General features: G+C 40.4%; 1 protein-coding gene across 5 annotated transcripts in view; it reads left to right on the top strand.

Annotated features, from left to right (window-relative positions):
• Window positions 1-12,915, top strand: part of LOC126100800 (probable ATP-dependent RNA helicase DDX52) — a 97,870-nt gene that overhangs the window by 15,983 nt on the left and 68,972 nt on the right. Inside the window, exons 1-2 of one of the 5 annotated variants that reach the window (XM_049911424.1) lie at window positions 2,456-2,648; window positions 5,646-5,867. The exons of 2 other annotated variants lie outside the window; for them this stretch is intronic. In XM_049911424.1, coding sequence (XP_049767381.1) covers window positions 2,562-2,648; window positions 5,646-5,867 — 309 coding nt within the window. In that variant the 5' untranslated portion in view covers window positions 2,456-2,561. Of the gene's footprint in view, window positions 1-2,454; window positions 2,649-5,645; window positions 5,868-12,915 lie in introns of those variants that run through there. 2 more of the 5 variants (XM_049911428.1, XM_049911427.1) reach the window with 2 other exon arrangements.

Consider the following 12,915-nt stretch of genomic DNA (forward strand, 5'->3'; position numbering starts at 1 on the left):
ATGGACATAATATACTATTTTTGCATACCATAAAATGGGATAATTTGAAACGATTCCTGAGCTCAGACTTTCGTAGTTCCTATATTGCTTTTATTATATGGAAATTTCTTGCACTTCACTTTCATGTGACAATTGTATTGTATTGAACAGGGGACCAAGAAACGATGGAGAGGGTTCATCCCACCATGGCCCTCGGTGGTTCACAACCCCACAACAGGCCACAGCAGTCCACCCACCCCACCACTGCCTCACACTGAACCCAGGGTTATTGTGCAGTTCAGCCCACAGTGGACCCCGGGAACGTCTCATACTAGATGAGTGCAGCCCCATATGTTTGCAGGTAGAGTAATTATGGTGTACACATATGTGGAGACTGTTTGCACAGCAATCGCTGACATAGTGTAACTGAGGAGGAATAAGAGGAACCAGCCCACATTCTCGAAGGCAGATGGAAAACCGTAGTAAAAAAACATCCACAGGCTCGCTAGCACATCAGATCTTGACACTAACCCACCTGACAGATTCGTGCCAGGAACCAGCACACCTTCCCGCTCAGGGAGCAGCGCAATAGACCTCGCAGCTAGACAGGTAGGCCGGGTGACATTTAGTTGATAAGGTTGAAATTCCTCCAAAAAATTTTTGGAACCACTTTACACCAAAAAAGTTCATTTTTGTGCCTGTTTCAAGTATCATCATGATAGGGTGTCACTTGAAACAGAAAGTATTTTGCTAACAAATGTCATGTTAAAAGTATTCTGGGATACATACAACACAAGGCTTGTTTTTAAAATGTCAGTGAAATATTATTGTAGGTTTTGCTATCACGTAATACTAAAATAATGATAAACAGTATGTAGCGGAAATATTTTATGTGAATTAAAATGAAATCACATTGAGTGCTTATACAATAAGTTTATTTCAAATGACAAAATAATAATACGTGTGATGTACCTCTAAAAGAATTAACAAACTAAAGTATGTCCATTACATAAAATGTTAAAATTAACTGAGACGACAGAGATAAATGAAAATTGATGGTGCAGCGAAATGAAATCATATTTTTCAGTACATAGGTATTGTCATCTTGAAAACTAAATTTAATTACATTAAGAAGATCACTTTTTCCTAAAAGTTCACTGCGTTTCAACTGGGAAGCAGTGTCGTCCCCTTCTTACAAACAATATCGTCAACATTCGCACACTTATATAATATTCAGATCGAAATAAATGTATGTTAGACGCCTTTCTAGACTTCCTCATAAATTTAAGTGTTATGCATTCCCATGAATGTTTAAAACTTATGCAATGAAGTTTTTAATTCCTTGTTTCTTTGCTCCTTCACCATTTTTCAAATTGCCCCACATTGGACATGTTCTTAAAAATATATTGTATAAAATGAAGATGCATTGATAATAAAATATTGTTGGAATTATCTATTCCACCATGAATGGAAGCGTATTTTACCTTTGTTTCACTGACTTGTATATCAAACTGTAGCCATATGAATTAGCCCTTTGAAAGAAGTTCCCACAGCATTATTTTTCATAGATGCACATTCATTGTACTTCATAATTTTTTAAACCAACTTACCTATGACAAATTAACGATCTACCACGCACAATCTCCATATAAAGAAAATACCAGTCTTGCCGATCTCGATAAAACTAAAATCCTGACCAATCGTTTCAACTTCCCCTACTATTTTGAATTACCCCATTTTGCAGCATATTTTAACTGCTTGTTACTGTAAATATTGTTGAATAACATCTGATTATCCTTTTACTATGACCATTTCGACGTATTTATTGTATCTGTTTTGTTTTAGTTTCATGTTTTTACTTTCTCTGCAATTGTTTTTTTTATGAATTAGCTGTACCATCTCTGACAGTCCTTGTTACGAGTATGCAGTGCATATTTATGTATTTTTTGATTCACTCTGTATCCTAACGTCTCATACGCATGTAATTATTAATGGAATATGACTATAAAAGAAAATGTAAACGTAACCATTCGATGGTGACGGCGCCTTCAGGCCCCATTGATAGCATCTGTGAATCGTCAATCGATGCTTTTCATTAGCCCATATATGACATCTAGGAGTAGCTCATTTTTGCATTCACCCTTTGGGGGCATCTGATTTCTCATCGTTACCATTTCAGTATGCTCGTAAGCTAAAATCTGCACCATTACAGTAACGCCCTCACCATTTACATTAGCTGGTACCTTTAAAAGTATGCGAGTAAAAATTCCGATGACGAGTGTGAATACACTATCTAGCCGTAATGCGATAATGAATATGCAGGTTTTCAATGCCTGTGAAACTTCTACTTTAATCATTAACATGTTTGTTTTGTGTAATGTCTGCTGTGGTTGTTTGCAATCTAAAGACTCGGTAGTTGAAGTTTTGTGGACATCGAATGTGATACAATCGCAAGACTAAATAATCGATATTTCTCGATTCGTCGAGTCAACATGTTTACTTGTTTAGTGTTTGTTGCTGTCCTCACGTGTGGTGGATGGTGTGTTCACTGTTTACACTTCGGTGTAGGTTAGCCGAGTGTTATGGATGCGGAGGACTTGTTCCGTAAACTTTCAAATGGAGCGAAGTTTGATCTAAAGAAATTTCAATACGATGCACAGAAACTTCAGGTGAGGAACTACCCAGTTGTCAAATTTGTAAAATAAAGCATGCCACTGATTTTTAATTTAGTTGTATTTTTCCAAAGACTGGTTTTTGGAATAGTCCCATTGTATCTATGATGTGGTCTAAATCCAAAGTAGTGATAAAATTTTTCGTTTTAATGTTCGTCTAGTAATGCATTTCCATTGGTAAGATGCATAGGGGAAATTATGGTTGTATATATTACGTTTTTCGAAATAATTATTCAACTTCCAACAGTCAAAATCACATTAGTAAAAAAAAAAATCATTACACTATGAACAAAATACCAACCTGATTGTAGTCGACATTAAAAATCATTACACGAACCCACCTGTGGAAACAACCTTCGGTATGTTATTTAGTTCTAATATTAACAGTAGTCGACAACAGAATTTCTTTCCGTATTTTTCGCAAACGAACCTGCACTGATCAAATAGTGTCGCCCTGTTTAACATACCATCATTCTAAAAAAAAAAAAAAAAAAAAAAAAAAGGCCTTTTTTTTCATTCTACCATCTACGGATATGTACTCCTTTACTTGATGAAAATCTCTACTCTGAGATTAATTGTATTAAAAATGTCGGCCATTAATAGGTACAAACCAACGATTTTCGAAAGTAGAACCAATAATAGACTCGTCACTCTTGGCTCTTCTAGTAGTAAGGAACGTAAGAAGGGAAAAACAAAACATATACCATTTTAGGGCCTCTATCTTGGAGGTCTTCTCCGGAAGAAGTACGATTGCAAAGTACATATTCTACTAATAACAAGTTGGAAAAATAATCTTATTTGTAATTTGAGACCAGTACATTCACTCTTAAAAAACTCAATGTCTATAAAATCAGCTGTGACGCATTTCCAGCCTGTTACATAGCATATACAGGACACATGCAGTATTGTTACATTTGAAGAACATCTTGTAGCAAAAGAAGGTAAAAATATATATAACTCGTTCTTTGCTGACAACTTATTAATTACAGTTCATAAGCCTAAAGAAGTTCCCAATATCCTCCACACACACACACACACACACACACACACACACACACACACACACACACAAAGGCAGGCTTCAGACTGGATGCCCTTGAAGAATTAGAAATTTTCAAACACCTTTCCCTTAATGATGGTGTCATTCTGAATGAAGAGTTGCAGCAATGTAATAAAAAATTCTTTAATAGCATAAAGCCTTTACTTATAAGTGTGTATATCTGACTCCTCATCTTCTTCAGAGTACATCCTAAACTAACATCTTCCTCTCTCCTTGTCTGTTATTACACTGAGATACGACATTCGCTATTGCATTGTCTTGTACTTTTTATTTTGCGTAATACTGGCTGTTGATTTTCGAGATGATCGCTTATATGCTACTGAAGTTATTTTTGTCAATGTAAGCAGCTGATTTCTTAGATTGTTAGTAGATAGAATGACTTGTTTCATGTCCATGTTGAGGTAACTTTGGCTTGTGAGCAGCACAGTCTGATGGCACCTCCAGTGACTCTTTGGTCTTACAGCCCCTAGCGGCATACAGTGTGCCACATTATGTAGCTATAATTTTTGCTGATAAGTATTGTTCTTACATCAATTCCAATACCTTTAATTTTTGTATGGTTTTAAATATGAGTTTAAGAATTATTTTATATGGCAGGAGCTTTTTGCTCAGAAATCGTTTTTCTGCTTTGCCTACATGTGAATACAGTCACCTCATAAATATGTTCAATATAATAACAATATATTCTTGGTTTTCCCTCTATATTAACGGGTTTGTAATCTTTTATAGGCATTTTTTTTCTTCCCCCCTGATGAAGTCACCCACAGTTGGTGTCAAAACTCGTAAAATCAAATCTTCTGGGACTAGTCGGCTGTATTACATAAATCACGGCTATAAACAGTAAACTAATTTGAGGATAACAAAAGAAAATGTTGTGGGTAGTCCTTGCAACAATCAGCTGATATGTTCCAGTTAATGTCATTGATTTACATTAATTAATTTGAATGTTTATGTTGACATATGACAGGAAAGTAATGTCTGATATTTGTGCCTTGTGCAGTGCGAAGTCTGACACTAATTTTTGCACTTGACATTCTCATATTGTTGAACCCTTTTATTTTCAAGTGTTACCGGTAGCTGTTTGTATTGCTTGTTCTAACTATGCCACATCATATTGCTCATGTGGTTATTGGAACCATCAAAATCTATTGATATTGGTTATGAAGTGATTGAACTTTTCATTAGAGCTGCTTTGTGTAGTGTTATAAAAGAGCAAAAACAAAAAAAAAAGAATTTGATTGAGCAAGCAATATGGGGAAATTGTTACAAAGAATGGGTGTTACAAGATGTTAGAAAGTCAAACTGTTCAGCCCAAAATGGAAAAACCTACATTTAAGCCAACACAGAAGATAAGCAAGACTAAGACAAAAGTTCCAAGAGATGCAGGCATGATAAGGGCTCTTCAGTGATAAATATTATAGTGTTAAAATAAATGCAGGTTCGAATCCTGTTTTGGGCATGGATGTATGTGATGTCCTTAGGTTAGTTAGGTTTAAGTAGTTCTAAGTTCTAGGGGACTGATGACCACAGAAGTAAAGTCCCATAATGCTCAGAGCCATTTGAATATATGTGCATTATGCATTAAAGGAATAAAATTGACAGCATATGGTGGTTAAAATGGTCCCATCACTTAGATGTTACATTGAGGCCTTGGACACGTACATGAAGAAAAAATTTCTTTTTAACTGTTAGTGGTTTGCTTATCAGATATGGTAAGAACATTACTGAATTGGAACAGCTTAAGTATTAACAATATGTTTTATTGAAATGTTTAGGTTGCTTTGTTTATAAGTTTTACAATAATCCAAAATATGTTACATTTCTGTTCTAATTATTGTGGTTTTCCCACAGGTTAAACTTGTGAGCTACTTACTGAAACAGTGACTAACCAATGTTTCACTATATATGACGGATTACTTACATTGACTTTTCAGGTTATAAAACCGAAGCATGTTGTTGGCCCCTTCCCTATACAGATTAACTCACAAAATGACGTTCAGCACAAGAAACTAGACTATGAAGAGCTCACGCAACCACAAGAAAGTTTATCAACTGAGCTGAAATTGATTGGTTCTATAACAACTGATGGCAACAAGAAAAAGCATCTGAGTAATAAGGACATAAGAAATAAAGAAGCTGCTCTTAATCAGGAGAAGGTATGTATGGTTTTCATTATTAAATAAAAAAAAAAAAGTAAGCTTTTAGAATAAGCAGTGAATAGACAGAGCACTAAGGTCTTTTTGTAGAGATAATCTAAGGCATCCTAAATCTAGGTGCTGCGAAGTTACTGTAAGATTTTCATCTTTGTTTGTTGTCCAAATGGCTATTTGTTTAACAGTGTACTTGTTACACATAGAACAAATGTAAATAATCATTAACTAAACAACAAATAAATCAACACACACTAAAATCATACTGCAACAAACCACTCTTAAGTCAAACATTAAAATACTACATTCGCCTCAAATGTAGATTGGGGCTAGCTGCAGTCACAGCAGTCTTCTCTAATATTCATAGGTTGCCACCACATCAGTTTCATGTAGCCAGTTGGATGACACTTTGACGTAAACAGTGAGAGACAAGAAAAGAATCTTACGTATTTCTTTTGCCATAATCGAAACCATTCTCTTCTTTGCCGTTTTTTGCTGTTTATTTGTGTTTTTGATCATGTATTTTTTCTGATTATGGCTAAAAATTTTATGAAATGGTGACACGTTGCAGTGCTGTACCTTTGTGATGAGAAACTGTTGTGCTGGAAATTATTAAAGAGAATATTTTACCAGGCACAACAATGATATCAGATTGTTTTCGTATATAGAAGTGTCTGAGTGACAAGGGCTTTAGCCATCTCACTGTAGGCCACAAATTAAGAAAATGTACTAGTGATGTCAGATTGCTTTTTAGCTTAGCATGATGTCTAGGTTAGGTTCATATGTGACAGTTTGACATACAGTAAATTCATCATATTCATTCTCACGGATATTTTGTTTGCTATTTTCTGAAATATATTATGAATTGTGAGTTTGTGGTGACATTGGGACCTAGTAACACAGCTTACATTGCTGCAAGAAAAATGAGCAGCAGATACATTAATAATATTTGTAGCCACAAATACACTACTGGCCATTAAAATTGCTACACCACGAAAATGACGTGCTACAGACATGAAATTTAACCGACAAGAAGATGCTGTCATATGCAAATGATTAGCTTTTCAGAGCATTCCCACAAGGTTGGCGCCGGTGGCGACACCTGCAATTTGCTGACATGAGGAAAGTTTCCAACTGATTTCGCATACACAAACAGCAGTTCACTGGCGTTGCCTGGTGAAACATTGTTGTGATCCCTCGTGTAAGGAGGAGAAATGCGTACCATCACGTTTCCGACTTCGATAAAGGTCGAATTGTAGCCTATCGTGATTGTGGTTTATCGTATCGCGACATTGCTGCTCGTGTTGGTCGAGATCCAATGACTGTTTGCAGAATATGGAATCGGTGGGTTCAGGAGGGTAATATGGAACGCCATGCTGGATCCCAATGGCCTTGTATCACTAACAGTCAAGATGACTAACATCTTATCCGCATGGCTGTAACGGATCGTGTAGCCACATCTCCCTGATCCCTGAGTCAGCAGATGGGGACGTTTGCAAGACAACAACCATCTGCACGAACAATTCGACGATGTTTGCAGCAGGATGGACTATCAGCTCGGAGACCATGGCTGCGGCTACCCTTGAAGCTGCATCAGAGACAGGAGCGCCTGCGATGGTGTACTCAGTGACAAACCTGGGTGCACGAATGGCAAAACGACATTTTTTTTGGGTGAATCCAGGTTCTGTTTACAGCATCATGATGGTCGCATCCGTGTTTGGCGACCTCGTGGTGAACGCACATTGGAAGCGTGTATTCGTCATCGCCATACTGGCGTATCACCTGGAATGATGGTATGGGGTGCCATTGGTTACATGACTCTGTCACCTCTTGTTTGCATTGATGGCACTTTGAACAGTGGGCGTTACATTTCAGATGTGTTATGACCCGTGGCTCTATCCTTCTTTCGATCCCTGCGAAACCCTACATTTCAGAAGGATAATGCACGACCACATGTTGCAAGTCCTGTTCGACTGCTGCCCTGGCCAGCACATTCTCCAGATCTCTCACCAATTGAAAACGCCTGGTCAATGGTGGCCAAGCAACTGGCTTGTCACAATATGCCAGTCACTACTCTTGATGAACTATGGTATCGTGTTGAAGTTGCATGGGCAGCTGTACCTGTACACGCCATCCAAGCACTGTTTGACTCAACGCCCAGGCGTATCAAGGCTGGTATTACGGCCAGAGGTGGTTGTTCACCCAAATTGCGTGAAAATGTAATCACATGTCAGTTCTAGTGTAATATATTTGTCCAATGAATACCCGTTTATCATCTGCATTTCTTCTTGGTGTAGCAATTTTAATTGCCAGTAGTGTATTTCACAGTTTTTTTCCCCCTAAATATGTCATGAATTACAAGGTTGTCATTAGCTTGGGAACTTATAGGCAAGTGCAACGAGCAACAATTAAATTTATAAATTTGGTTAACATGAACGTATTTGATTCTTTCTACCAAATGTAATATGATTTCCAAGGTTGTGGTATTTTTGCATAAAAATACGATATTTGTTCGTCTCTTGCTTCCAAACGTGTCATCTGTCTGCTGCTTCCTCATTAGCTGTGTAAAACGAGTGACTGACACACCCGTTTTCCCCCCCAGGGGGTCCACAACTCTTTTGTGGATACGTGCATAGCGAGCACGGGACCCCGAGCTAATGTGGCCTTCCTTCCTATCCGGGCTGCATACCTTCCCTTTCCGCATCCTTCCCCATCCCCCATCTTCGCCCCTCCTCCCCTCACCTCTGGCTCTTTCCTTCCCTTTCTCCCCATCTGGGAGTATGGTTTGTGCCTACGTCCGGAGACGGACGCTTGAAAATGTAACGCATTCTTCGCCTTCTTTTCTTGTATGTCTTCTTCCTTCCTTTGTCCTTCTCTTTTCCTTACCTCTTCTCTTTACCCTTTTCTCCGCTGCGGCGTTTGAGACCTCTCTTCTTTCCTTTCCTTTCTCTTTCTTCCTCCCTGTGCGTGTCTGAAGGCCGACCCACGCATTTTTGTGCGTAGCCGGTGACGGGGTAACGCGTCATTCCCCACCCCGGGTAGACAGGTAGGACACGTACGTACCCCCTGGTAACGGCCAGGCCCAGGGAGGGGTGATTACCCGAGCTGATACCTTCCGAAAGTGCCGATTGGTCCCTCTGTCCGTTTGTCGGGAGGTGTGAACAATCACCTAAGGCGAGAGTGCCCTCAGAGAGGGCCCCCACACTTTCGCCTGCCCACTCTATGGCTCACCCTTCGTCGGGTTCTGCTAAATCTCGAGCCCAAAAGTCAGACACCAGGACTTCGACAAAAGAGCATACTCGTGAAGATTTTTTACGTACCTAAACTTCACAACCATCGGTTCCTCCTTCATCTAAACATCATAATTCCAAGAAGGCTACAAAGAAACCCAGTTCATCTCCTTCTCCGCCAAGGCGTGTCCCATCTACAGCACCACCTAGCGGAAATCGCCCTCGGCCGTCTTCTGTGTCGCCGAGGCTCACTGCTGGCGACCGATCAACCGGCCGATCGCTGGTGGCAGGAGCTGCTCCTGAACTACCTATGGATCAGGATCTTCTGCCTTCGGCTGAATGCCATTCCATGCTGTCGGTCGCAAGCTCTGAGCAGTCGTTGAGTTGACAGCAACCTTGGTCACATTCCTCCATTTTCTGTTCACCCTATGTCCATTATCCACTGGAATATCCGCAGCATTCGAGCCAATCGGGATGAATTGTCGATCCTCTTACGATCCTACTCGCCGGTCATCTTCTGTCTTCAGGAAACAAAGCTGCGTCCCAATGACCGCTTTGTTCTCCCTCATTTTCAGTCCGTCCGATATGATCTCCCCTCTGTTGAAGTCACTCCAGCCCATGGAGGATTCATGATTCTTCTCCATGATACTCTCCATTATCACCCAATCCATTTAAACACTTCCTTCCAAGCTGTCGCCATCCGTCTTTCCCTTTCTGGATACACGTTCTCTCTTTGTACTGTATACATTCCATCGTCCACACCAGTAGCACGAGCTGATCTCCTTCATCTTCTTGGTCAGCTTCCACCCCCCTATTTGCTGGTTGGGGACTTCAATGCCCACCACCCGCTTTGGGGATCTCCACATCCTTGTCCACGTGACTCACTATTGCTAGACGTCTTCCACCAAGTGGATCTAGTTTGCCTCAACACTGGGGTCCCTACATTTTTGTCTGCCTCCACGACAAATTTATCTCATTTGGACCTTGCGGTCGGTACTGTTCCGCTAGCTCGGCGCTTCGAGTGGTGCGCCCTTGATGATACCCACTCGAGTGACCACTTTCCATGTGTCCTTAGACTGCAGCCTCAACTGCCATATATGCGCCCGAGACACTGGAAGTTTGCCCAGGCCAACTGGACACTTTTTTCGCCTCTAGCGACATTCGATGACCGTCACTTTCCCAGCGTTGACGATGAGGTCACACACATTACCGACGTTATTCTTACAGCTGCTGAACGTTAAATACCACGCACCTCCGAATTGCCCCGGCGCCCCCCAATTCGTTGGTGGAACGAGGCATGCCGTGACGCAATACGTGAGCGGTGACGTGCTCTCCGCATTTTCCACCACCATCCTACTTTGGCCAACTGTATCCGCTATAAGCAGTTCCGAGCGCGATGCCGTCGTGTCATTCGCGATAGCAAGAAGGCAAGCTGGAAATTCTTTATTAGCTCATTTAACACCTTCACTCCCTCCTCGGAAGTTTGGAGTCGGCTTCGACGGTTCTCCGGCGCGCCTAGTTTCTCCCCAGTCTCTGGGCTCACTGTCGCGCATGATACATTAGTGGACCCCGTCGCAATTTCTAACTCATTGGGTCAGCACTTTGCTGAGATTTCGAGCTCTTCAAAATACCCGCCAGCGTTTCTCCCGAAGAAACGTGCAGCGGAAGTGCGACCTCTTGCTTCCTCCTCTCAAAATCACGAGAGCTACAATACTGTTTTCTCCATGCGGGAACTCCAACATGCACTCTCTTCTTCTCCCTCCTCCGCCTCAGGACCAGATGGTATCCACGTCCAAACGTTGCTGCAATTATCAACCCATAGTCTGCGTTACCTCCTTCGCCTTTATAATCGAATTTGGACCGACAGTACTTTTCCCAGACGATGGCAGGAAGCTATCGTCGTTCCTGCTCCGAAACCTGGAAAGGACAAACATCTCCCCTCTAGCTTTCATCAGAAAACACAGCAGAGAGACTTTCTGACCTAGCAGTTATATCTTCCTTTACCCACATGTAAGTGACTCCTTTTGTAATTTTCTTTTTCACTTGACTGACACTTGCACTAGAAGGATTCACTGAGGCAGGTCCTTGCACTTGTTCAGCTTCTGAGATTTCACTTCCTGAATCAGAATCAGTTTCTGGTATAACTAGGTAATGGAACTGAGATTGATGCTCTGGAATATAGTCTGAAATATAGTCTGGATCATCACTACAGTCTGCCAAAACTTCGAGTTCAGAGTCTTCAGATTCGCTTAGATCAGACAAAGCCGGGTTTTGTAGTAGAACTACTATTCCTCTCGCTTTTTTAATTCCATAAAATATTCTGGAATCCATAGATAAAAAGCCCCTGAAAATAAAAATGTCTACTCTGTTACACCGTAAGAATATGTAATATACTAATGGCACATGTCCCAACTATGGGCAATGTTTCTAACAGGCAACATAAAAGTTTTATCACAGTCTAACATAACAGTCGCGACACTCACTGCTGCAAAAGTTGTTACCGTTTGACAGATGGAACGACAGTAGCGCTCCAAGCAACGAGTAAGGTGAACGTCAGACGCGTCGTAAGCGTAATCTTTGTTTTGAATCCAATTCTTACATAATTTACGAAATATTTGAGTTATTTACTTGCCTCCAAGGGTTTGTGTAGTATCAGAAGGCATATATGTTTCTAAAAATGATTCTAAAATAAGCGCAGTATATACAGAAACCATGAATCGAGTGGCAAGCTACAACACATTCGTGAAGAAACACTAGTGGCATTGGATAGAATTGCAGCTTACCACGTTGACATCAAAAGAATATAAACACACCGATTCACACGTAAGAAGAACAGACATGTACCTCTACATGCAAAAGCGATCGGCAGCTCATTTATCGTTCTGTAGGGCTACTGTGTTTGTCATTGTCGCCTGTTGCCACAAGTACGACCTTCATCTTTATATTATTCTAAATAGTGGGAGAAATATGTTGAAAACATTATAATGAGTTGATTACATTGCATTTCACACAAAACCAAATATTTGAATGATTTTTCAAACAATGTCAGTGAATAAGGTGCTAACAAAATAATGTCATCACACGAAGGAAGCGACAAAAATTAAGTGACTAACAGCCGAAGTGAATGAAATACATACCAAACATTACGCTTTTGTAAGACACGAATAACTGCACTTAATCTAACCACTTCATCGTCAAAGCAGGTCTGTGTTGACGATTCACACGAATCTGGCACTGATACGTGGAGAGTTGAACTGGCTGCTTCTGTGTCATATGACTGTTTTACAGCTTTAGATGGATTGTCGAATCTTTGTGGTAGTTTCCTCTTCATTGTCAGTTGAGGCGGCTTATTTGGGATGTCAAACAGTGTGAGTACTGCATTCCACAAGAGTTTATTATTGTCTGCATTCATGAACTGGTTTTGTTCGAAATGTAGCGAACAAAACCTTATATTATTATACAGGTAAACTGGGTCTTTTTTCATAAGGTCTTCTCGTCCGCTATTAACTAGCCATTTTCTGCTCCCAAAACAAAACATTAATCATTAATACACACCTAGTTTGCAAGTGAATCCTGATGATACAGTTTACTAACATGATGTTATATAACTATCAGGATCCTTAGGAAACCTAAAAAAAGACAGCTGCGATGTCTTCTTCCTGTTGTTGCTGCAATTTATTGCGCTACAAATGCTCCCACTTGTAAAAACCATTGTAGAAATCAAAATAAACAACCACTATTCGCTTTCACGATCACGCCGAACTCAAAGTTTAACTTCCTGGCCGCATGGGGCGCTGCTGCCATGGTAGGCAACAAAATCCAGG

Source organism: Schistocerca cancellata, chromosome 9 (genome assembly GCF_023864275.1).
Source record: "Schistocerca cancellata isolate TAMUIC-IGC-003103 chromosome 9, iqSchCanc2.1, whole genome shotgun sequence".
Taxonomy (NCBI): Eukaryota; Metazoa; Arthropoda; class Insecta; order Orthoptera; family Acrididae; genus Schistocerca; species Schistocerca cancellata.